Source organism: Phascolarctos cinereus, unplaced genomic scaffold (assembly GCF_003287225.1).
Source record: "Phascolarctos cinereus isolate Bilbo 61053 unplaced genomic scaffold, phaCin_HiC Scaffold_3;HRSCAF=262, whole genome shotgun sequence".
Classification (NCBI taxonomy): domain Eukaryota; kingdom Metazoa; phylum Chordata; class Mammalia; order Diprotodontia; family Phascolarctidae; genus Phascolarctos; species Phascolarctos cinereus.
Window position 1 is genome coordinate 14,836,738 of NW_027555736.1, and position 25,702 is coordinate 14,862,439.

The 25,702-nt window shown below is 40.4% G+C and overlaps 1 protein-coding gene across 4 annotated transcripts in view; it reads left to right on the plus strand.

Moving 5' to 3' along the window:
- Nucleotides 1–25,702, plus strand: part of PRKG1 (protein kinase cGMP-dependent 1) — a 1,361,110-nt gene that overhangs the window by 1,268,290 nt on the left and 67,118 nt on the right. The window contains exon 1 of one of the 4 annotated variants that reach the window (XM_020974952.2): nt 14,605–14,856. The exons of 2 other annotated variants lie outside the window; for them this stretch is intronic. In XM_020974952.2, the coding sequence (XP_020830611.1) occupies nt 14,768–14,856 (89 nt within the window). In that variant the 5' untranslated portion in view covers nt 14,605–14,767. Of the gene's footprint in view, nt 1–14,604; nt 14,857–25,702 lie in introns of those variants that run through there. One more of the 4 variants, XM_020974954.2, reaches the window with a different exon arrangement.

The following is a 25,702-nucleotide window of genomic DNA, read 5'->3' on the forward strand; positions in this document are numbered from 1 at the left end:
GCCTCTAGAAGTGAGAGGTCCATTGCACTGTGCCTGGATCAGTCAGTATCTAAGGCTATGTGTTCAGTTCTGCATGTCAATGGTTGATAAACCAGAAAGCATCCAGAGAAATACAGCAGGCATGGCAAAGGGCCTTGATTCATTTATGTGAGATTTTATTGAAGAAACTGATGTCTAGCCTCATGACAAGACTCAGGGTGAGAGATGCATGGTGGGAGGGGGGAAAAGAGCAACTATCTTCAAGTATTTGAAGGGCTGTCCTATAGAAGAGGGATCAGAATCAGTGTGTTTGGTCCTAGAGGGCAGAAATAGGAACAACAGGCAGAAGTTATAGAAAGGTAGATTTAGGCTTGATATCAGGAAAATGAAAAAATAAACAAACAAACAAACAAAAACCTTCCTTGGAATGACAGTTACTCCCCAGCAGATTGGGAAGGCTCAGGAGACTACAAGTTTCCCTCAAATAGATTCCTTTAAGTGAGGTCTGATCATTTAATAGACATATTGAAGGGAAGAGTCGTCCTCTATCAGGTATGGTTTGCCCTGGATGGCCTCTGAGGAAACTTCCAACTGAAATTCAATTACACTGAGTACCAAAGGAGAGATTCCACACTTTCTCTTGTAGCTAATAGGGAGACACTATGGGGAATAGAGCAAGAAAGTTAATTGATCAGAACTGTGCATTAGAGAAAACAAAAAAATATATATTAATAAGTATTAATGAAGAGAGAGTGTCTAGAATCGATAAAGAACAAATGTCAGTCTGTAAAAGCAACACACATTCTCCAAAGGAGCCACCCTCAAAAGATATCAGTGAAGAATTTATAAAGGGAGAAATATATGCTTGGTAATGACATGAAAAGATGCACGTTTTCCCTGATAATCAGAAAAATGCCAATAAAGACAGTCTCAAGATATCTCCACACACCTACTTGAATAGCAAAAATAAGAGGAAAAACATGTTATAATATTGGCGAACCTGAGTCCGAGCCAACACTCTGACAATTTTGCTTATGACACTGTAAACTGATGCAAACATTTTGGAGAACAACCTTGGAGTGTTTGGAAAGAGTAACAAAACTGATGAAACTGAAAAGACCCTTTTGGCCCAGCAATAAGCATTATTACTTACTGTGTGCTGGGTAATGAGGTCTAGAGGTTTAGGGGTGCTGGATCCCCAAGATCACAACATGAGACTCCTGCGCAAAAGAATTCAAAGACAAGGTTTATTAAGGATCTGCCATATTGGCCATACTCTTAAGGAATCTGAACATCTGTGAGCTATTGGCTAGATTGTAAAAATCTGAGCAGTGGCTAAATTGTAAGAGTCTGAGCACCTTGATGGAGACAAGATGGACCTTATAAACAGAAAGACTGTGGGAAGGATCTAGGAAGGTTCTTGATGGGAGTGACTGGGAGGTCAAGAATGGGGTCTAGATAGGGTCAGGGGTGGGAAGCAGCCAGGAGCCATAGGGAGGTAAGAGAATGGAAGGCTAGGCTAGGTTAAAGGTAATTGGGAGATTGGGTGTAGGTGATAACAAAAGGCCAGTTGACAGGACTATAGCCTCAGGGGAATCCAGAGACCTCCTTGAACAAGTGGAAGAATTCAAGGAGAATCCCTTAGACAAATAAGACCCAAATTCTTGCTGGAGTAAGGGGTAAAGGTCTTGGTTTGGGCCCATAATCCATCACCAGGCACTGTGCTAAATTCTGGGGATACAAAGAAAGACAAAGTCACAATTCCTGCCCTCAACACTCTCCTTTTAATAAGGGAGAAAACTTGCAAACCACTATCTACATAGAAAGTAAATATCATTTAAATGGCAGGTGATCGCAGAGACTAGACATTTGGGCAGCTGATTGAGGGTTGTGGGGAGAAGTTTCTTTGCCAAAGTGTGATTTAAGCTAAGCTTGAGAAATATCAGGGATGTTGGGAGGAGGGGATAAGGAGGAAGAGTTTTCCAGGCATGGAAAGCCATAGCTTTCAATTTAGTTCAGTTCAATTCAATTTGATTTAATTCAATTATAGAGTCCCTTACTAAGTACTTGCTATGTGCCAGGCAATCAGGATACAAAGATAAAAGTGAAACAGTTCCTGCCCTGAAGGAGCTTACATTCTACTGGAAAAGCTTACATTTTCTTGGATAGATGCTCTTTAGTTCTACTTGTTCCCACCTCCAACTCTCTTCTTAGCCTTTGAATCTGAGCAGTGGGAGAATTTGAACATGGCACGTGGGCTTTTTCAAAGCGTTTTCTTGATAAACCAAAATTTTAACCTTACCATTAAAGAGTCCTGCAGTTGCTCCTGGCAAATAAAGCTCTGGACAGAGCTTGAGTCAATTAGTTTCAATAAATATTTATGAAACAAACACCCACTGTGTGCCAGATAGTCTGCTAGGGATGGGAGGTACAAAACCCAAAACCACATAATCCCTTCTTTTGAGGAATTTGCATTCTACTGGAAAGGACAACAGAATATAATGTGTATACTCTACAGATAAGTGAAGTTAATGTGATTTGAGAAAGAAAAGAATGTAAACAAATAGGGGTATTGGAGAAAAAAAATCTCTGGGGAAGTGACACTGAGCTGAGCCTTGAAGAAAGTTCTAGGAGAATAGAGTACATTGCTGTCCTAGGGCACAGCCAGTGCAAAGACATGGAGAACAGAGATGCAAGTCACGTTCGGGAAATAGCAATCAGATTAGTGTGACTAAAACAAAGAGTGTGTTGAAGAGAGGAGTATAAGAAAAGATCAGAACCACAGAGGGGAGCCAGAATGCCAGGCACAGTTCTCCTGTTATGTATCCCCTACCCCTACACTCATTCCTCTGGCTCTGTCTTCCTTGCTGTCAGGTTACATTAGCAGGACTCCAAAGCATTAATAGATAACAAACACAGAAAGACAGTGATTTTTTTTTCAAATATTACCAATACTCTCATTTTAATTTAGAATTAAAATTCCTAGTTCAAGGATTCTTAAGGAATCCATAGATTGATTTCAGAAGCCCATGAATTTGAATGGAAAAAAAATTACATTTTTATATTCACTAACTTCGAACTGAAATTTAGTATTTTCTTCATTTGTTTTTTAAAATATATTATTATGAAAACAGATTCTTTCTTCACCAGATTGCCAGAGGAGTCTATCACACACAAGCATATACACAAATATATACTTAAAAAAAGTCAAATAGCCCTGTCCTAAAAGAATTGTTATCATACACACACACACACACACACACACACACACACACACACACACACACACACACACACACACACACTTTAAAAAAGATAAAATAGCCCTGGCCTAAAAGAATGGTTATCAACTTTATGGATCAAGGTGGATTCAGCACTTGGTAGGTGATGGGCCTGCATTTACAAATAAGCCCGAAGCCCAAGTCCCTATGTGCAAAGAACCACCAGTCAACGTAGGACATAGGACATAACATAGGGATAAAGAGAAGAATTCCAGAATTCACTAGCACGCCTTATCTGCCAAAGGAGTTCTTACAACTATTCGTCTGAAAAGTATCTGGAGGTTTTAACAGACTGAAGACTCAAGATGAGTCAACAGTGTATTATGACAGCAAAAACCTAAGCCAATTTCCGGCTGTAGGCCCATATCTTCCAGGAACAGGGAGGCAATGGTGTCGTTGTGCCAGAGCACACTAGTCAGCCCACATGTGGACTCCGATGCTCATCTGTGGTGCCATATTTTGGGAAGGCCACCAAGAAGCCAGAGAACATCCAGAGAAGGCTGACCAAAATGGTGAAGGGGCTCAAAAGCATGCTCCATGAAAGCCAGTTGAAGAAGCCAGGATGTTTAACCTGTAGAAAGTGAGGATTGCCTTTGTTGAAGGGTAGTCATGTGGAAGTGGGATTAGATTTGTTCTCTTTAGCTCCAGAGGGGAGAATTAGGAACAATGAGGAGAATCTGCCATCATTTCCCTGAGGCCAACAAACATTGTCTAACTATGAGAGCTATCCCAAAGTTGAATGGGCTACTTTGGGAGGTAGTGAGTTCCCCCTTTGGAGGAATTCAAGCAGAGGCTAAATGGCTACCTTGTAGAGAACATTTTTGTCTGTGTATGTGCTGGATTCCTTGGCCAGTGAGCTCCCTTCCAATTCTAGAATTCTCTGATTCTCTTTTATGTCCCTAAATGGGCCCAATTTGACTGTTTGAGTTTTTACCCTTCATTTTGTAAAATAGTTGAAAACCAGCCCTACGGAAGAGAAATGGTCATGTCTAGACTCAAAATATGATACCTGAGATGCTTGGTGAGGATAGGTCACGGTATGATTTATCCTAGGCAGTGGCAGGTTACAGTGATGACAACAGATCTTTCCCAAATGGAGCTGTTGATCAGCCATAGACAGAGCCATGAACTAAAGAATCTTTGAAGGAAGAATCTTAACTGAATCAAAATGTAAAGACAGATCATAGTCCACCATTGGTTTGTGGATTGGAAAACAATAGGAGTGTGAAGAAACTCAAGGAAATCAACATGGGTATATTTCCCTTGAAAATCCAACTCACTTGCCTTTTCTACATAGTTTGACTTTCTAGGACTTCAGTGAAATGAAAGAAGACTTTATACAAAGAGTTTTTATGTTAGAAATGACTTTCCCTCTCTGACACTTTAAAAGTGGGGCTCTGATACATCAAACAAGAGTATTTCATAACATATAGAATTTTGGACTCAAGAGGAACACCTAAGTTCAAGTTATCTTCAAACACTTATTAGCTGCATAATCCTGTTCAAGTCTCAGTTTCCTCATCTGTAAAAACAGAGATAACAAAGACACCTACCTCACAGGATCATTGTGAAAATCAAATAAATATATGTATATCTCTATCATATAGGTGTATCATGTATGTATCATGTATATCTATACACTATATGTGTGTATATTTGTATGTGTGTGTATATATATAGTGTGTGTGTGTGTATACATACATATATATGTATATTGCTTTGCAAATATTCCTAATTATGGCTCTAGTTATGAGGTTGAATTCAGAGTTGAAAGAAGGGTTGGGATAGGGAAGGTTTTCTTGAGGGGGCAGTTGTTTCACTGGGCTTTGAATGATGGCTATTATAGGCACAGGAAAGAGGTAAATCAGTAGTATAGAAATGCCACCTTATTTACCTATGTTTGCCCTATAAATCTGGTGGAGATCAGCATTGCTGATGCTGTATTTAAAAGTAATTTATCCTCTTATTCTTCTGACTGTTGAAAAGATAGTCAATTTGAATTCCAAAATGATTAAAATACACAATCTTCTTAAAATATGCTCATCTAAGATTTCTTTTCCAATTCCATTTCAGACCTTCCAAGTTCATTTGTCTCATCTATCAAATGCTCCTGAGCAAAACTGACTTTACTGTTCAGTTTTTCATATAATAAAGTCATGAGCATAAAGAAGTAATAGCATAACTCTAAGATGGAAAGGAAGAATAGAATTTTCAATAATTCAGTTCAATTCAACAAGTATTTATTAAACACATGCGCGCACACACACACACACACACACACACACACACACACACACAACTGTCTCTGTCCTCAAGGGATATGCAGACTGCTGGGGCTTGGAATGGAGTGGGATGGTGGAGGGGTGGTGGGAAGAGCAATTTGGACACAGATATACTTCCTAGTATCACATTCAAGGCAAGGCTGTACTTCAATTGCCTTGAGCATAGAGCAATACTCAATAGTATTTCTTTATCAATACTCAATTCGACAAGGCTTTTTTTGAAATTATGGTAATGGACAGCATCACAAGAAGTGTTCATAGAAAGCTGGTCTCTGAATCAGGAAAATCTGGGTTCTAGCCCTGCCTCTCCCATGTACTGGTTGTTTGACCCTGGACTAGTCTTTTCATCTCTCATTTCCTCATGTGACTCACTAACACTATAAATTACATACAAGTTGATCATCTTCATTGGTTCAAGAACTTTCCATATGGCCTCAGATATTCAAAGAAAATGTTTTTCATTCCTACTGAATCGCAGGAAAAAAATGCTATAGGTCCATGAACTTTGAACTTTACTCAGGACAATCACATGTCTCAGTGACTTCTATTTGATCTCTGATCAAAATATATTAAAAAGACTAGAGTAAATAATCATTGGAAAATGTCTCAAGATCATTAACTGAGGTACACTAAAGAGCATCTTGAGGCTACTGAGTAACATTTCAAATTTCAAAAGCGAATTTCAGTTCCTGAGAAAGTTGGCATAAAAGAGAAAATGAGGCAATATGGTATCATTGAATTATCCTGGATTTGGTATCCTAAGACTTGGATTAAGATCCAAGCTTCCCTTTATTATTTATGTGACCTTAGATCAGTCCTTTCATTTATTTAGGTCTCAGTCTCCAAATCTGTAAAATAAAGAGGTTGAATTTGATGGTATATAAGATATCTTCAAGCTTCAGAGCCTGTGAAATACAAAATATTATTTGTTCAAATTGAAATAGAACTCAGGATTCTTTTCTCTCTGAAAAAATCCAGGTTCATTAGTGTTATAGGTATTTAGCTGAAGACTTAACAAGTTTCTCAGAACAAGCATTTTGATTAGAAATTATGGCAAATTTTTAAAAGAATAATGAATTACCTATGTCAATAAGAGGTTTGATATGAAACTAACAAGATACAAATAGTTCCATCACACCTTTTGCTGGGTTGTTAAATCTACCTCAAAAATAATGCTAAATTTAAAAATCCCCAAACATTGCTTAGCCAAGAAAGTTTCTATCTCTATAGTTCAACTCATACCTAGTCACAATGTGTAATTGATTTGATAAAGCACCGCTGTTATGCATCTGGGATACATCAGTCACTCCAGAGATGAGGTGTAAGAATGCATAGGGTAGAAGAAATTGGAAAAAGGGACCCAGTGCATGGAAGGGAATTTGAGTACCCACTGATAATTGCCAATATAAGTGCCAATGGCACCCAAAGAGGTCCCAAATTTAGACTATATATGCATATCTTAAGAATGAGGCAAGTTTAGTCTTGAGTTCTAAACATCAAATGGACTGGTTGAATAGGGAATGGGACCCTCTCATTGGATGTCATTGAGCAAAGGTTGTATGATAACTTAATAAGTATGTTAGAGAGGCAATGGAGGTGGGGAAGTTTGGTTGGGCTAGATGGCAATTGACTGAGATGCCACAATTCTGCTCCAAGAACAGTAACCATCACACATACCATCCATTTACAGCCTTGCAACAGATAATCTTATGTGTTGATAAGTGCTATGTAAGGCAACATTTCTATTTGTCTTATTCTGTAAGTGATATGTTGAAAACTAATTTTTGAAGCAGAGAAAAATCCACATTTCAACACTGCTTTTAACTTTATGTTCTTAATTTCAGGTCTCCTTCCCCTTCCAGAGGAAGTTAGTGATGCCATAGCTTTAATGTCTGCTTTAGCTGCAGCCCAAATGCTCCCTTTCTGTTAGAAAATCTAAACCAGGTGGCATACAATTTCTCGTGATTTGGAATTCTTTAAAGGCAAGTAACTTTTCAGTTCCAGTGCTGGTATGTTGGATGAATTCATCGTGTGAGTGACATCTCCCAAAAAGAGTAGAAAGCTTTGCATTTTCATGCAATTGTCCCTGAAGCAACTGTTCTCAATTGCATTGGGGCCATAGCCGTTCCGACCTCATTTCTTATCAACTCTAGTCTCAAGTACAAATGTAATATTTTTCTTCTGATTTGGATTTTCAATAGAAAGTAAAATGCCAAAAAAGAAGGGGTAGCAGCTAAACCAGGAATTAAAGCCACTACACCACTGACCTCAGAAGGATCCTGGGCTGGGAGGAGACCTGAACCAATGAAAGGCTTTCGATGTTCATTCTCTCCAAAGCCAATTTTTAAACAAAGACGTCTCCTTTTGTGCATATTTGTGTGTGCTGCTTTCATTTTTAACGTGGATAAAAGGATTAAAACAAAAGACCAATGGGATGATCGCTTTTCTGCCAATTTGTGATACTTTTTGAGTATATTGTTCACTCCTCACTATGTCTGGTTACCTTTCGTTCTTTCTTCAAATGATTCTGTTGGTGGCCTTGAGGCATAGAAAACGATTAAATCACAAATGTAATTCAGACAGTATTCCTGGGCTTGTTGTGCTAAATATGCCTATTTAAAGGAGGCCAAGGACCATAGTCAGAATCCCAGAGACACTGACTACATCCTTCTGGTTAGTAGCACTGTGTTTAAGTGAGCCTTCTAATAAGCCTACCGTAGCCAGGATGCACAATGTATAATTTCACTGTACTAAAGGGAACAACAAACTCTGTCATGACTGCCATCTCCCCTTTCTAACAAGATTCATGTTTGTTTTGTCTTTTACTGACATAGAATCCCAACCTGCTGATAATTGTATGGTATATCAGTCCCACAGCTAACATGTGACTTCTCTGATGTGATAGAACATTACAAGTGTGTTTTGATGGAGTCAGAAACAAGAAATCAATAGGCCCTTTGTATACTCCTCTTCCTCTTATCGTTGATTATAACATAACTGCAAAAAACTTTCCAATTTTTAAAATTTCCTGTTTTCCATCTGAGGGAATGTTTCTGGGCAGAGAATTAGTGAGCAGAATAAATATTTGTATTGCAGAAGAATTTTCACCTTGGGATTTTTGTAATGGGTTTTCAAGAATCATGAAGAAAGAAGGTTTCAAACATAGGCAAGTGTTTCTCAAGGACAAATATCAGATTTTCTGGTTGCATTGGAAGTCATCAGCCAGGTACTTCTGATCCTGGACATTAACTTGGAATACAGTGCTATTCCCTTCTTCTGTACCTGTGTCCTTAGCTGTCTTTGACGACTTCCCTGTATATCAATAAATGGTGGTTACATAAAATGGGCTAAGTGTGCTCCCAAAAGATGTGTTCAAGGCCTCCTTACAGAGCTATGTGACCAAGAGATTTCCTGAGGGTTCTCCTGCTTATTCTGAGACTCTATCACCATAAAAGAATACATGAGAACCAGTGGGGTATAGTGCCTAGAAAGCAAGTCTCTGAATAAGGAAAATCTGGGTTCAAATCTTGCCTCTGACATATCCTAGCTATGTGACCCTGGGCAAGTCATATGACCTCTTAATTCCCTAAGCAAAGCTCTAAGACCAAATCTTAGATTGTAAGTCAAGATATTATATAGTTGATGGAGTCCTGACTTTGGTTCAAATCCTACCTCAGAGACTTACCTCTCTGTGACCCTGGGTAAGGCACTTACTTACTTACTTACTCTGGTCTAAGATGCTCTCTTGATCAGCTATTCTCTGTTGCTTGAATGTGACTCAGAGAAAGATGGTCCCTCATCTGGGTCCCACCCAAAAGGGGTGTAGTTGAAGGTAAGGACTGCCAGCCTTTTGTAATTATCTCCCTAGAACCTAGGACAGCTACTGTTTCACGGTGGGTGCTTAATAAATGCTGGTTGGTTGGCTGATTGCTATCATGCCGAAGCACCAGCAAAAGTTCATCCTTTCCCTTTGCCACCCTGCTAGCTCATCAATTTTATAGTATCTAAAGGTAGCACAGGGATTAAATGATTAAAATTATGTTGAATTTGAGCTTTAAAGAAATAACCTCATCTACTTTCATTTAAAAGAAATAGGATGTTATCAGTAGAGAAGATAGAAGAAATTGAATGCTTCATTCATCACCTAGTCTTCCTGCTTAAACCTCATTTCTTCCAATTTAATCCATCTTTGCTGTTATTCATGAATGTACAACACGACACTTCTATAAAGCAAGGAAATCTAATTGTGAGAAGTTGGAGTGAATGGCAAAGCTTCAAGTGGAATAGGTTCTAACTCAAACATAGCAGATATTGGCTAGGGAAAATAGTTACATGATAGAAATGAATAAAATTCAAAGGAGAGTTGGAAAATACATTTCAGTATAGTTAGTTACAAACTGTACATTACTAATTAATTACATAAGTAATCAACTTTGTGAGTTCAGATCTGGCCTCAGACACACAAGTTGCATGATTCTGGGCAAGTCACATTATCCTGTTTGCCTCAATTTCCTCCTCTGTAAAATGAACTGGAGAAGGAAAAGGCAAACCACTCCAGTAGCTCTGCCAAGAAAACCTCAAATGGGGTTACAAAGAGTTGGACATGACTGAAAATGACTGAACAACAACAAATATCTAATTAACACTAGGCAGCCTCCAAGGTCTTTTTCGATCTCTAGAAAGGCACATCTAGTCAGTCTTCCATCCAGCACACTAGACAGTACTCTGTAGAAGGGAGAGACAAAGTCTATGAAAAAGCCAAAATATGTAACAAAGTCCCACTTGTAGAGAAGTTAAACCACTCACAGGATAACCCTTACTATTCTTTCTTGGTGCCTATCCCAGATGAAATTCAACCAAATTTGGATAGATGGTTTTTTTAGGGTGGCACATATTAGAATCAAAAAGTAGAAAAAAGTATGATGAAAGAGGAAGGCTGCTGCCATCACTCATAGAGGCAGAGACATGTAGGGACTCCTGACACTTAACAACAAAGAAGAGAGAAATAATAATAAAAGAAAACACAATGCCCCGGGACCATTGAGGATGGTGGTTACCAGCCTTGTCCATTTCAGTCATCTGTGAGGCTATAACTCTAATAGTGACTAAGGCTGGAAACTGATGAGGTTGCAGTCTTCCTTGGGCCACTGGCTATTTGCATGACCTGGAAATGTCATTCCATCCCTCTGGGCCTCAGTTTCTTCATCTGTATAATGAAGGGCTTGAGCCAGATGATTTCTTTGGCCCCTTCCATTTCTAAAATTGAATCTATAAGTCCCAAATCCATAGCTATGACCTTAAATCAGGAGATTTTAACCTCCTTGTGTCAGAGGCTCCTTTGGTGATCTGGAGAAGCCTGTGAACTCCTCAGAATAATGTGTTGAAATTCATACACAGGATTACAAGGCAAACTGATTATACTGAAATACAATTATCAAAATATATTTCTTTAAATACAAGTCCATGAAACCTGGGTCTGTTCGGGAAAAAAATAGATTTTCTTTTTTATATTCTGCTTAAGAAGCTAATCAAGTGGGTGATAGGTCTTAGAAAGATTTCTATTGAAGTGTTTTGTTCATTGGTGGTCCTTCAAGGGGCAAGTTTCACTTTCTCGAATGGGATACCATAGTGGCCAGATCAGTGGGATATCACTGTGTTTCATGAAGACATCTTTGACCTTTGGTCACATATTTCCATGAGCGTAATTCAGTTCACTTCAACAAGTATTTATTAACCCCCACTACGTAGAAGGTTTTTTGTGAGGCAATGAGGGCACAAAAACAAAAATTACAAACAATCTCTTGCCTCAAAGATCCCATAGTCTGCAGGGGGCTTGGGGTGGGCTGCATCATTTGTATATAGAAAACAAAGACATGTCAAGAGGTGATGAAAATTAATAAATGGATAGACGTGGGAGGAAACTAGGGAAAGCCTAGGACTATGGTAGCACTTGAGCAGAAGGTGGGGACTCCAGGAAACAGAGAGGCTAGAGGGACTAAGGATGTCATTTTAAGACATCTGTGCTCTGGTTTATACAATGAGAAGAGCAAGCCATACTCTTTTTCTCTTCTGTCCCACCTGAACCCCACACCCCTCCCCCACTCATATCAGCCTCCCTGCAAAAATAGAGAAGTGTTTCATTTTCCTGGGAAGTATTTCCACTGTCAAGAATATTGGCTTTGCAAGCAAATGATCTGAGTTCAAATCATACTTTTCTCATTTACTACCTGTGCAAGTCTGAGGAAGTCTAAGTGACTTCCCTGGACCTCACTGTCTTCATTTCTAAAACGAGGGGAATGGATTAGATGGCCTTTGAAATCCCTTTTGGCTCTAAATCATTGATCCCATGATCCCCCTCCAATAGCAATGTTTCAGTAGGTGTCTGTTACATCACCTTCCTGGGTACCCCCATCAGTGGGTGTCCATATTCCATAATCCAGCTAAGCCACTCTGCACTTAGATAAGACAGAAGCTGAAAATTAGGGGTCTGGACAAAGGGAGGGTCCTCTCTCCTCCAGAGTGCTGCCGTTTGGCTGTGTTCTTCAGAACTGAAAGGGTAGAAGAAGTCTGACTGAACTTTCAGTGTCATGCCAAATTTCTATTGGAATTCAAGGTAGTGAGAGTGGCAGCATTGAATGCTGAAAAATCACAGATAAGAATGGAGCAAGGCAACTTAGGGCTTGAATCCCATGTCCAGTTCCAGGCTTGTAAAAACCACTTAACTGGCTGATGCCTGGTGAATTGGGGAGTGCTTAGGTACTGAGAGGAAGCTAAGAAGCTTCAAGTTTTCAGGGTGGGGGAATATAGCCCCAACCTACCCTGAAGCAATGCCTGCCATCAGGTTGGTAAAGGAAGCTGGGTTTGGGGAGAAGGCCTTGCTATCAAACAACATGAGGAATGCACAAAATGGGTCCAAAACTGAGCCCCCAGTAAACATTCCATTATGTCTTTGTTTGCATATTTAACTTATTGTTATTGGAGCAGCTGGTAGACGTTAAGAGAGAGGAGAAACAAAGCCATTTAGTGTTTTGTACACAGGAGAAAAAATCCACTCAAGGCTGTTGGAGGAGTTTTGTAAAGCAGATCAGCCTCAATCTTACACACAACAAGCTGTTGAGGAGAGAGGAGGACCATTATATCCAGCAGAGAGACAGTGTGTATGACAGATAGGGCACTTGACTTGGAAATGGCTAGGCTTCTGTTGTGTGCCCTTGACACTTTCTAGCTGTGTAACTCTCAGAGCTTAGCACTACGCAGTAGGCACTTAATGAATGTTTGATTGATTGACTAACTCCTAAGCCCCAGTTTCCTCATCTCTGAAATGGGGCTAAATAATGCCTTCAAGAATCTGCCTCATTGAGTTGTTTTGAGGCTTAAATGAGGTCATTTCTGTAAAGTTCTTGGCACACCTACAAATGCTACAGAAATCCCCATGATTCTTAGCACTGAGGGCTGCTAATTCTGTAGATTACAGCCATGCCTCCTATCCATGTTACACTGAGCCCTCACCTGTGCCCCCAAACACTCACACACAATATGTGGAGTGTAAGGCAGCCAGCAGCCAGAGCTGAAGCTCTCACTCAGGAGCTCTGTCAGCCAGCAGAAAGAAATAAAATTAATTGCCTTCATCTTATCCCCACAACAACCCGTTTTACAAAGCTCCTGGTGAAAGCGCAGAAAGGTGAGCAGTACATGGTTGCCCAGGGATGAAGGTCAATGCTGGTTTACCCATCTCTTTGCAGGGCTTCTATTGAAAAGCTAAAGTGAAATTGGATCACAGATTACTCACAGGATCTTGTGACTGCTGAATCTGACCTTAAAAGTAGCTCAGTCAGTGTATTCTTTACCTGTGCTTGCAGGTGTGGGATGGGGGAGGAGGTTAAGGGGAGGAAGTGACCCCACTAAGACTGGGAAATTTGGTGTTTTTATGTTTTCATTCTCATAATTTTTGCAGGAAAAATGATAATACGACAGAGACTGTCAATATTTCAACCTTCCCTAGCCAATCAAAAAGTTTCATTTCTGTTGTTGTCAAACCGCTTTTCAGTCGTGTCTAACTCTTTGTGAGCCCATTTGGGGTTTTCTTGGCAGTGATACTGCAGTGGTTTGCCATTTCCTTCTCCAACTGATTTTACTCAGGCAAACAAGGTTAAGTGACTTGTCCAGGGTCACACAGCTAGTATGTGGCTGAGGCCAAATTTGAACTCAGGAAGATGAGTTTTCCCAAATCCTGGCCCTGCACTCTATCCACTGCACCCAGGTGGGTGCTGCCCATTTTATACCTAGGTCCATTTTAATTTGACAACAGAATGGAAGTTCCTTGAAGCCAAAGACTATTTTTGTTTCTGTCTTTGTATCCCCAGCCCCTAGAGCAATCTTGGCACTGAATAGGTGCTTAATCACTGTGGGCTGTGTGGAATTGGACAAGACACCTCACTGAGTACATGTAGGTGGAGTGGATTGAATAATGGGACCTAATTCCACCCAGACCAAGCCTTTGGATTTTATTTTAGACGTGACCTAGGATAGTCTCCAACAGAGGCCATCAGAACTGAACTCTACGTTTTTTAAAGTCATTATTTACCATGAGTGTTTGAGTGGTTATCCAAATGCCGCGATGGATTGATGTGCACACAGGAAATTTCCAGAGATGTAGCATGTATTTCAGAATTGTGGGTCTACCAAAGTGCATATTATAGTTATACTGAGTTGGTGGAAATCCCTGTCTCTGAGGCAGTGTGGTGGAGGGAGACAGCTGGAGCTCCGAGTCAAAGATGGTGGCAGCTTCTCTCACAGATACCAAACTTTCTCAGCCCTGAACAAATTTAACTAAGGTAGGCAGCACCAGCAAAAAAAAAAAAAAGAAGCAGGCCCAAAGAGGCTCCCACATTTCCTTCTTGTTTGACTTTGCTGTGGCAAGACCCCAGTGATGATTAAAAAGTCACTGTCCTGAATAGAAGAATAGGTGGTATTCCAAACATTTTCATCTAAGTCGCTGCTTTGGAATTCGGAATGTGGTTTCCCATAGAAACATTGGTATACATTCTTGGTTATGAGGTTCTGGGCCCAGTCCAAGAAATCTTATCGAGCCCATAAGTGATCTGGGGTTTGAGTGCTAAGCTGAAAATATTACAAAGCCTAACTGTCAAGGGTAACAATGCTTCCACGAGAAAGTGCACCCAAAATTCTACATTGGGATGGCCAGAACACCTCTCCTCAGAAGCTATGCTCCTGGTAGGATGGGGCACTGCCCTTTCCCTCAGTCTCCTCCTGCCATGCAGTAGAATTGCAGAATCCTTGAGCAATAGCTTAAGGTAGGGTGCCTGGCAGGACAGGGGGCGGGGCCAGGGTGGCAGTGGGAAAGTGCGTTAGCTCAAGAGGTGACTGTGAAGGAGATGGGAGAGTGGGCACACTCTGAGAACCTGAGGTTCTCCTTAGAAACATAGAAGTCCTGGGTCACCCATCGGATCGCTACCTTCTAATTTGTCAAGAAGTCAATGTAGCAGATAGAGAGTTGGACTTGTGAATCCAAATCCCATCCTCAGACACATACTAGCTTTGTGATGCTGGCAAGTCCCCTAAGCTCTTTTCAATTTCTTCATCTGTAAAATAAAAGGAGGGGGGTGATCTTTGTTAGCTTTTGAGGCCTCTTCAATGGCTCAGTCTATTATTTTATGACCCTATTGTCCTATACATTAAGTCTTGAGAAGTGAGGGTTTTCCTTTCCTGTACCACAAACTCTAATTTCTGCCTGGAGTTTCAATCCTTCATAGGTCTATTTCAGAGAAATGCCTGAGCTTAGAGCTTCAGCACAATTCAGCAAACATTTATGAAAAGCCGATTGTGTAATAAGACACTGCTAGAAGCTAAGGATGAAAAGAGAGAAACAGGCCCTCGCATTGAGGAGTCTACACTTTACTAGGGAGATACAATATCAAGCAGCACTTATTAATCTCCTATCTGGTGCTGCCCCTGCCTTCGAGGAGCCAACATTCTATCAAGAGAGACAGCATACATGTATAGGCAGAAATAAGCTATGTAACGAATGGATACCAGGTGATTATTCTGGGTAAGGTTGAGAGGATCGAGAAAGAATTCACCTCGGTGAGGCTTAAGCAGAATCTTGAAGGAATCTGAGGATTCTCAGTGGCAGAGGGGGGGAAGAAGAGCATTCCAAAGATGACCACCGTAAAGATGTAGAGCTGGGAGACGAAGCAGTCATCCTGTATAAGGAACAGTGGGGAGGCCAGTTTGACTGGACTTTTTCATATAAAGACCAATAGGCAGGTTGGAGCCAGATTATGAAGGGTTTAAATGCTGGAAGAATTTGTATTCAATCCCGTAGATAGTAGGAAGGTACTGTAGTTTATTGAGTAGGGAAGTGGCATGGTCAGACATTGGCGCCATGGGAAGGATGGGGTCACAGTAGGGAGGCATTTGAAGCAAGGAAACCAATTAGGAGGTTTTTACAATAGTCCCTTCAAGAGGAAATGGGCTGAAGGGGTGGCCATGAGAATGGAAAGAAGGGGACATGTGAGAGATGCTATAGAAAAAGAAATGACAAGGTTCAGCAATTGATGTTGGGGAGCAAAGAGAAAAAAATGATTACGTCTATCATAATTAGAGAAGATGGGAGGAAGAGAGGGTGTGGGGGAATGAAAATGAGTTCTCTTTTGAGTATGTCAAACTGAATGGGCCAAAGGGACACGTAGTGTGCAATGTCCAATAGATGCACGACACGTAAATAGAGAGTGATTTAAGCTAGGGAGAGTAGTAACAGAAAGTCAGGGGAGTTGTAATGGAGTAGATGACACCAGAGATAGACCTGTAATAAGCTAAAGGATTCTGAGAAGTGGAGATGGAGAGAGGTAAGGAAGATAACAATACCTATTTGTGTAACACTTTGAAGTTTCCAAAGCACAATACAAACACAGTCTTATCTGACCTGCCCCAAAACCCTGGAGGGTAGGTGATATCAGTCCTTCCATTTTACAGGTGAGGAAATTGAGGCAGATGTAGGTTAGATGACTTGCCCAGGCTCACACAGCTAGTCCCTTTCTGAGGCTAATTTGAACTCAATTTTTCTTGACTCCAGGTCTACCTAGCTGCCTCAGACAAATACAGGGAGGCCAGAAATATAATATTGAGTCCAGGGGCAGAGCTAATAGTCTCATTTGGCTGGAAAGGTAGATTAGAGGCAGACAATGGAGGTCCTTAAGGGATAGGCTGAGAGGTTTATATTTAACCCTAGAGGCAGTGGAGATTGGAATTGGGCTTTGAGAGGATTATATTGGAAACTTTGTGGAATAGGTTGGTAAGCTTTTCACCTACTTTGTTGTCACTTAAGAAAACACACAGCCTTGCACTTTTTAGTGCAAGCAGTTGAGGAAAATAGGCAATTAAAAAATCAAAAGGGAGAAAAGTTTCAAAGTTTCAAGAAGCCTAAAGTCTTGCAAAGATTGTACCTGGAATGGAAATGGGAATGTTCTCAGAAATGCTTTCTTCAATTCAATGCTTCAGTTCTTTAAAAAGATCAGGGGATGTGGGCTGGATAATCCCGGGGATTCATGACTTGTTGAAAGCCTAGACACCAAAAATACTTCCTCATTAGTGTGGCAGAAGAAGACGTTAGAAGAGAATGCAAACATACATACACATAAACATACCCATACATAGTAGGGGATACGTACACACACACACACACACACACACACACACACACACACACACACATACACACACACACATATACACACACATATATATATACGTATATATACACATATATGTATACATATATATATATATATATACATACACATATAATGGGAAGTGAGCCTGTGACTTCATCAGTGTTCAGAACTCCCCAGTGAGGAAAAGGATTCTTCCAATGCATCTCAGCATCTTCTCTGAAACTTAAGAGTCTTACAGAGTTACCTGGGGGCACTCAGAGCAGCAGAGACTTCCCCAGAGGCATGCAGTCAGTGCATATCTGAGGCAGGACTTAAGCCCAGATCTTCCTGTTTCTCAGGTGACACTGTGCATGCATGTCCATGTGCACATGCACATACATGTGTTATATGCACCCGCACACATTCACAAGTGTGCTGTGTGAACACATGTATGCATGCATACACATTTAATGTGCACATTGTAGATGCCTCTATGTGATGCTATATGTGCCTAAGTTCACAGGCACATGCATGTGTTTTATGCACCCATGCACAAGTATGTGTTGTATGTATCTGCATATACATGCACATACATGTGTTATGTTGCTCATTTGTTCGTTTGTGTTGTGTGCATCCATGCATACATATCTGTGCGCACATGGGTACGCAGACATTCATGTTATGTGCACACATGCATATGTGGGTTATATGTACCCATGCATGTATGCCTACATGTATGTTATACCCCTATGCATACACATGTGTTGATGTCATGTGTGATACAATTTACATACAATGATGTATCATCAGTTACAGTTCTCTATAGTGGCTGTGTTTGCCATCTTCCTTCTGTGTCTCAAAGTCTTATCTTTACCCTGGAGTCAATTTGGTGCCATGGCAAAGACAGGCACACCTCACTCTTTAGCTACAGGTCAAGAAAAGGCAGTTTTGACTGACGCTGTTTTCCATTCACTTCTGAGTGTTCAGAAATGGAGGGAAATTACCGTATGTTTGAGAAACCCCACGGTGTTGGTGCAATGGAGCATTAGCCCTGCCAATCTTATGAACCTGCTAGGTGACCTCGGCCATATACAATTATCTTTTCCAGACCTTAGGTCTTTTGTCAGCAGTTGTGTTTTGTTTTCTGGACCTTTGCTGATTTCATTGGTAAAAGGAATTCTTAATATGGCAATTTGGTTGAACCACATGTTGGCATGTTCCAATCCCAGAGAGCTGCTGAGAGCACTGAGAGCTTGTGACTCAGGATGGGAGGGAGGGAAAAAAAGGACTTGAATGTGGGACTGCCTGGATGCAAGGCTGCCTCTTCCATTGCACCACGCTGCCTCTCAGTTTCCACATCTGTAAAATCAAGGGCTTGGAGTCAATGATCCCTAATAATCCTTCAGTCAGAGTCCTTTCATTCATCATCCACAGATAAGACCCTCCATCTGCTCTGTATGTATCATGTATGTCCTTACTATCTACATGCTATCTCCTCTACTAGAATGTGAGTTCTGAGGGAGCAGGGACTGTTTCTGCCTCAACCATTAACATGATGCCTGGTATATAATAAGTGCCTAATGTATTCTTTTTAATTCTTGGATCAATATATAGTTCCTTCCAGCCCCAACATGCCTGGACTTCTCAGACAATTTAATTCATCAAACCTGTATTAAGGTCCTACTGTGTGCTAGGTATTCTGCCTGACACCTGGGTATGAAGGTGGGCACTGCACTTGATGAACCTGTATTCTACTGGGGATGGGGAGAGGAAAGTTGGCAAAAATCTTTGAATTAAGATGATATGACTTCTTCAAGCTTTGTTAAGTCATAAGGACTGAAGCTGTAAAGGACCTTAGAAATCATGCATTCCAACTTCTCAGCTGCAAACGAGGAAGCGGAGTGCCAAGGAGGTGAGGAAGTGACTTGCACAAGATCACATGGTAGTGATGGGGCTAGGATTCCATCTCAAATCCTCTGAAACCAAATCCAGGACTCTTCCCCAAATCTCACAGAGTTTTATGTTATCCACACATTAATATCTAATTATTTGGAACTGAGATAAGATGGTTCTGTGATTTCAGCAGTATGGATGTGCATTATTGAGTAATCTCCTCTCTTATGCAGAGAAGCACCTTCTCTGCCTATTGGAGTCTGAGGGAGTTGCCCCTAGGAAGTTAAGTGACTTGGCCAGTATGTGTAAGAGAGAGGGCTTGAACTCAAGTCTTCCCAGTTAGCTAGTTGGTCAACAAGGACTTATTAAGTACTTATAATGCTCCAGGCACTGTACTAAAGCCTGAGGTTACAAAGAAAGGCAATGACCCAGTCCTCCCTGCTCACAAGGAGCTCACTTTCAATTGGGGGTGGGGGAGACAACATGTAAAAATTATGTATGTATCAAATATAAATATACATATATGTATATATATATATATATGTATGTATATGTATATGTATACATAATGTTTTATATATAACCTATGTATTATACCATAGATAATATACCAAAAATGTTTTATGCACATATATTATACTGTTTGTATATGTATACACATGTGAATGTCTATATATTATACTTAAATGTATGTATACACATATATACATATACAATATGTGTGCATATATGTGCTGTATTAGGATATTTGGAGCTAATCTCTGAGGGAAGGCAATACCATTAAGGGGGACTAGGAAAAGATTTTAGCTGAGACTTAAGGGAAGCCAGGAGGCAGAAGTGAGGGTAGAGAGTATCAGGCATGGGGCACAGCCAATGCAAAGGCTTGGAACTGAGAGATGGAGTATCTTGTTTCAGTAACAACAAGAAGGTTGCTGCCACTGGATTGCAGAGTACATAGAATGGAGGAAAGGCTAAGAACAGTGGAAAGGCCGGAAGAGGCCAAGTCATGAGAGTCTTTAAAGGCCAAATGGGATTTTCTATTTGATCCTAGAGATAATAGCAAGTGTCACTGGAGTGTATTGAACAGGAGCTGGCCTCCATAAATCGCTTTGACTGCTGAGTGGAGGAGAAGAGAGTGTAGTGGACACAATGATGAGGCCAAAATGAGGATACTGTCAGAGAAGAGAAGGAGAATTTTATGGGAGAAGTTGCAGATAAGATTTGGCAAACAGATTAAGTATGGGAGGTGACAGAGAGTGAAGTATTCAAGGATGAAAACTAGATTAAGAACCTGGGTAACTAGGAGGGAATTTGGGAAAGGGAAGGGTTTGGGGGGAACAGTAATGAATTTAGTTTTGGACATGCTGAATTTAAGACTTTAAGATGTCCATTCAGCCATTGGAGATGTGAAACTGAAAGTCAAGAAAGAGGTTAGGGCTGGGCAGGCAGATTCGAGAACCATCTACATGAACATAAGATTTGCATATGAATGCTGGTGAGACAGCCAAGAAAAATCATAGAAGAGTTAAAAGGACCTAGGACTGAGCCTGCTTGCAAATATTCCCCTCCCCCCCGACACCTGGATGATGATGCAGCAAAGGAAACTGAGAAGGAGCGGTCAGACAGGTGGGAGGAGAACAAGAGAACAACATCACACAAACCTAGAAAGATAGTATTTGTTAAGTGTCTCCTATGTGCCAGCAACATGCTAGATACTGGAACACAAAGACAAAATCTTAACAGTCCCTGCCTTCACGGGAAGCCACGCTTTCTACTTCCCTGTCCTTCACTTTCCAATTCCCTTTATGTGTTGTCTTGCCTCTATTAGAATACAAGGTCTTTGAGTGTAGGTACTACCTTTGTGACTCATATATGTATCCTCAATGCTTAGCACAGTGCCAGGCACATAGTAAGCATTTAATAAATTTCATTTTATCTATCTATCTATCTATCTATCTATCTATCTATCTATCTATCTATCTATATCTATCTAAATATCTATCTATCCATTCATACATCTGTTTACCTATCTATCCATCCACTCATCTATCTATTCATCTATCCATCCATCTACTATACATCTATCTATCCATCCATCTATCCATCTGTCTGTCTATCCAATTATCCATCCATCTATCTACCCATCCATTCATCTATTTGTCTTCTGGCCATCCATTCATCCATCCATCCATTTATCCATCCATTCATTCATCTACCTATCCATCTATCTATTCATCCATATATCTGTTGATCTATCCACCTGTCCATTTATCCATCTATCCATCCATCCTAACTTCCTGACCTTGAGGCCAGCTTCATATCCATTATGTGACACTGCCTCTCAACCATAATTGTTTCATTAAACTAAATGAGAAAATGAATGCATGAAAATAAGTAAAGAAGAGATCCTAATAAAAGTATGGGGTGAGGAAGAGTAAGTCTCTGTCCTGACTGGGAAGCCCAAATTTGAATCCTTTATCTTTTAATCACATGTTGCTTTATGTTTCAGTTTTCTTGATTGTAAAATGGGGATGAAAATCATTTCCTTCTTATTCTCACAGGGGATCTAAAAGAATAAATTGAATGTGAGAAAAGCTTTGGATCCTCAGAATGAAGGTATATTCTAAATTCCAAAGTTAGCCTTCTTAACATTCAGCCAATGATAGAAATTCAAATTTTTTTTTCAAGTTTTCCTCTTGGCTGCTTCTCCTCCCAGGAACGTGTTTGAAAAATAAATGGAATAATTTCATACCCAGGATGCTATTTTTAAAAAATAACAAAAACAAAAAAAATAGTCAATTTCTCCAAAAAACTGTGATTCTGAAATAGGGTCTCAGACATAAGGTTATCTTCAGTCCTTGAAAAAGATATTGCATGGTCTGGGAAAATTGACAAAATGAAATGTTTACAAAACAGCCCAGGTTCTTGTTTTATTAAACTACTCTAAAACTTTTTGTTTCTTATGTTTCTTATGTTACTGCTAGGACTGATAAGGGGCAGTGTGGATGGCAGCAATGTGTTTTTATTTACAATTATCAGAAGCAGAAATATTCTACTGTTTTTTTTAAATTTTCTTAGAATTGAGGTCCCCTTGATATGAAGGTTTTTTTGTTTTGCTTCTTTGTTGTCTAGGTATTTGAACTCAATTTTAATTTTGGAAAACACAATCATTTCATCATGAAATAGCTTGACTCCAAAAATGTTAACTCTAAGCTATTTAATCATCATTGATTCTAAATGAAATAAAGGATCCATACCGATCCTGTTTAAGAAAAATGACTTTTCATTGACTGTCTGGCCTTAGCTAATTTAGATAATTTCAATATAAATTCAGTTCAATTTGAATCAACAAACACTTGTCAGTTACTTACTATGGACAAAACACCATACTTGGCATGGCAGAAACAAAGAAACAAAATGATAAATGATCCCTGCCCTCAAGGAGTTTACATTTTCTGGGGGAGGGAAGGATACAACCTGGACACAGATGGATAAGTATTAAGTATATACAAAGTGTTTTCAAGAGAAAGAGAAAACTAATAACTGGGGAATAGAGATGGGGTCAGGAAAGGTCTCCTTTGGAAGGTAGCAGCTGAACTGTGCTTTAAAGGAGACTGGGAAACCTGAGAGGTAGAGGTGAAGAGAGAGTGAATTCTAATGACGAGGAAATCACCTGTAGAAGAATGTGGAAGTGGAGGATAAATGCCATATACATATAACACCTACATGACAAGTTTGACCAGAATAGAGAGTTATCAAATAAAAAGCTGAAGAGACAGGTGGCAGCCAGATCTGGGTGGACTTTAAATGTCATGATGAGAAGCCATAGTGAACTACTGAAGATTTTTCAGTGGGAGGGTGGCATTATTAGATTTGTACTTAAGAATTCCATTTTGGCAGCTGTAGGAGAGATGGTGGGAGATGGCAGAGAATTAGAGGCAAGAGTCCAAGTAGAAGACGCTTGTGGTAGTCCAGGTGAGGGGCGAAGAGAGCCTGAGCTATAGTAGAGGTCATATCAGTTAAGAGAAAGGAATGAATGTGAGAGAGCTTATGGAGGTAAAATTGAGACTGGGCAATTGATTGGATGGGGGGGAGGGCAGAACAAGAGGCAAAGGAATATGGAAGCGTCCACACCAGAAGGGAAGGTTAGAGGAGGGACAGATTTAAGGGAGGGGCTTGATCTAATGAGTTCTATTTCAAAGAGTAATTATGGTGAAGTCACACTTAGAATATTCAGCAAAAGAATTATTAAACTGTACACATTTGCAGAGATTCAAGGGAGGATGAGAGATGGTCACTGAATCCACAAATGCAACACAGTAGACAAGTCATACTGGTTTCAGGATAATTAAAGCTAAAATAATATCTACTTAACTATCAAGATGGCTCATGATCATGACTTCCACTGTCCAATCTCAGACCAAGGCAGCTGGGTAGATCAGTGGCTAGGGCCATGGATGTGGCATCAGGAAAGACCAGTTTGATTCCTGACTTAGCCCCTTACCAGCTGTGTTTTGCTTAGCCTGTCTGTGCCTCAGGTCCCTGTAAAGTCTTTTCCAGCTCTAAACCTAATATGTTAGCATTCTGTTTATTGTGTTCAGATCACTTGGGTCTGGTGTTCTTTCTATTCAATCCATCTGAATCTCAATATGTCATCAACTGCTATAGCCCTGAATTCTGTGAGTAAAACTCAAGTGAGCCTAGTTAATGGGGATGCCAGATGGCCCTGGACAAGACCAAGTATAACCTCAAGCGGTCCTGCTTTCATGGCCTCCAAGGACACCAATAGAGCAAGGCTTGACTCACTTTGTACCTGACCCCAGCCACCCTAGAAGTGTTTGGCTTCTGTGAAATGGCGCATCTCTCCGTAGAAGTATGAACGGCTTCCTGCTCCAAGTGAAATAAGCAGTTACCCGAGTGCTTTAAACAGCTGAGGTCTGGCCAACATCACACAGATCGTTAGCTCATGGATTCACTTTGCTTAACGTATGTAGGCCACATCTGGGAGTCAATCAATGAACAAATATGGGTTAAGCTCCCACCATGTGCCGTTTACCAAGCTAGACCCTGAGGCTACCAATACAAAGAAGGGAACAAATCCTGCCTTCCAAGAACTTACAGTATAATGGGGAGATAAGCACATATACAAACATATAAAGGACAAATGTCAAGTGATATACATGCAAATAAAAACACAGCAGTTAAATATAAGGGAGTTTGGGAGGGAGAGCATTAGAAGTTGAGAACCATATCAATTTGTGAGCTCCTTGAGGGCAGGAACTGTCTTTGCCTCTTTTTGTACCCCCAGTGCTTAGCACAGTGCTGGCACATACTAGGTGCTTAATAAATGTTTGCTGACTGACAGTTTGAGGGAGGCCAAAAGGGTAATGGAAACACAGAGACCCTAGGTTTGAATCTCTGCTCCACATAAGCTTTGTGACCTTGTACAGGTCATTTCATTCCACTGGGCCCCATTTTTCTCTGCTTTAAAATGAGATTAGTCTAAATGGCCTCTAAACATCCTTCAAGATCTGAACTTTATGATCTATAAGACATAGGGCAGTAATGGAAAATTATTCCTGGAATTCAGTTGTAAACATATTTATTAAACATCTATTAAGTACAAGGAGAGGGCATGTCATTGGCAGAAAGACCGAGAATGTGGCTCTGATGCTCCCATCTGCATTTGGTCAATGCACAATTATTAAATTCTGGCTGTGTTACAGGCACTATGCTAAGCCCTGAAGATACAGACAAAAGTGAACCAATCCCTGCCCTCACTGAACTTACATTCTATAGAAAGAAATTATATGTAAGCACATAAACATGTACGAAGTGGATCCAAGATCATTTGGGGGTGGGGAGGATGCCAGCTGCTCAGGCTGTGATGTTTGAGCTGCGTCTTGAAGGAAACAGGATTCTAAGAAGTGAAGGGAAGGGGAGGAGTGTGTTCCAAACAGAGAGCACAGCTAGAGCAAGGACATGGAGAGGGGAAATGACCTACTCTGTAGGAGGGACAGTAAGAGGGCTACTTGGTCTAGACCAATAGTGAAGTATATAGCTCCATTTGGACTGCACCCCTGGTCCTTTGGCTTCCATAGGTCAGCTGTTGCCTTATCTTCTTGGGGTCAGCCCTTTATTTCACATCCCAGCACAATCTATACCATGCCTCTATGCTCACCTCCACTCCCAGTTTTCCAATTTCCCCTCTTTATGTGTTCTTCCCTCTACTGTACTGTAACCTCCTTGAGGAAATAGACTTGGTTGTGATTTGGTTCCTTTTGTATCCCTGGTACATAGCACAGTGCCTGGCACATAGTAAGTACTTAATGCCCTATCTATCTATCTATCTATCTATCTATCTATCTATCTATCCATTCATCCATCTATCTATCTATCTATCTATCTATCTATCTATCTATCTATCTATCTAATAAGTCTGGGAAGCCAATTGAAGCCAAGTTTTAAAAGAATTTAAAAGTCAAGCAAAGGAGTTTGTATCTGACTGTAAAGGAACTTGGAGACTATAACAGTTTATTGAGTAATGGACTAAGATGGTCAGACCTGTAACTTAGAGAAATCATTTTGGAGGTCA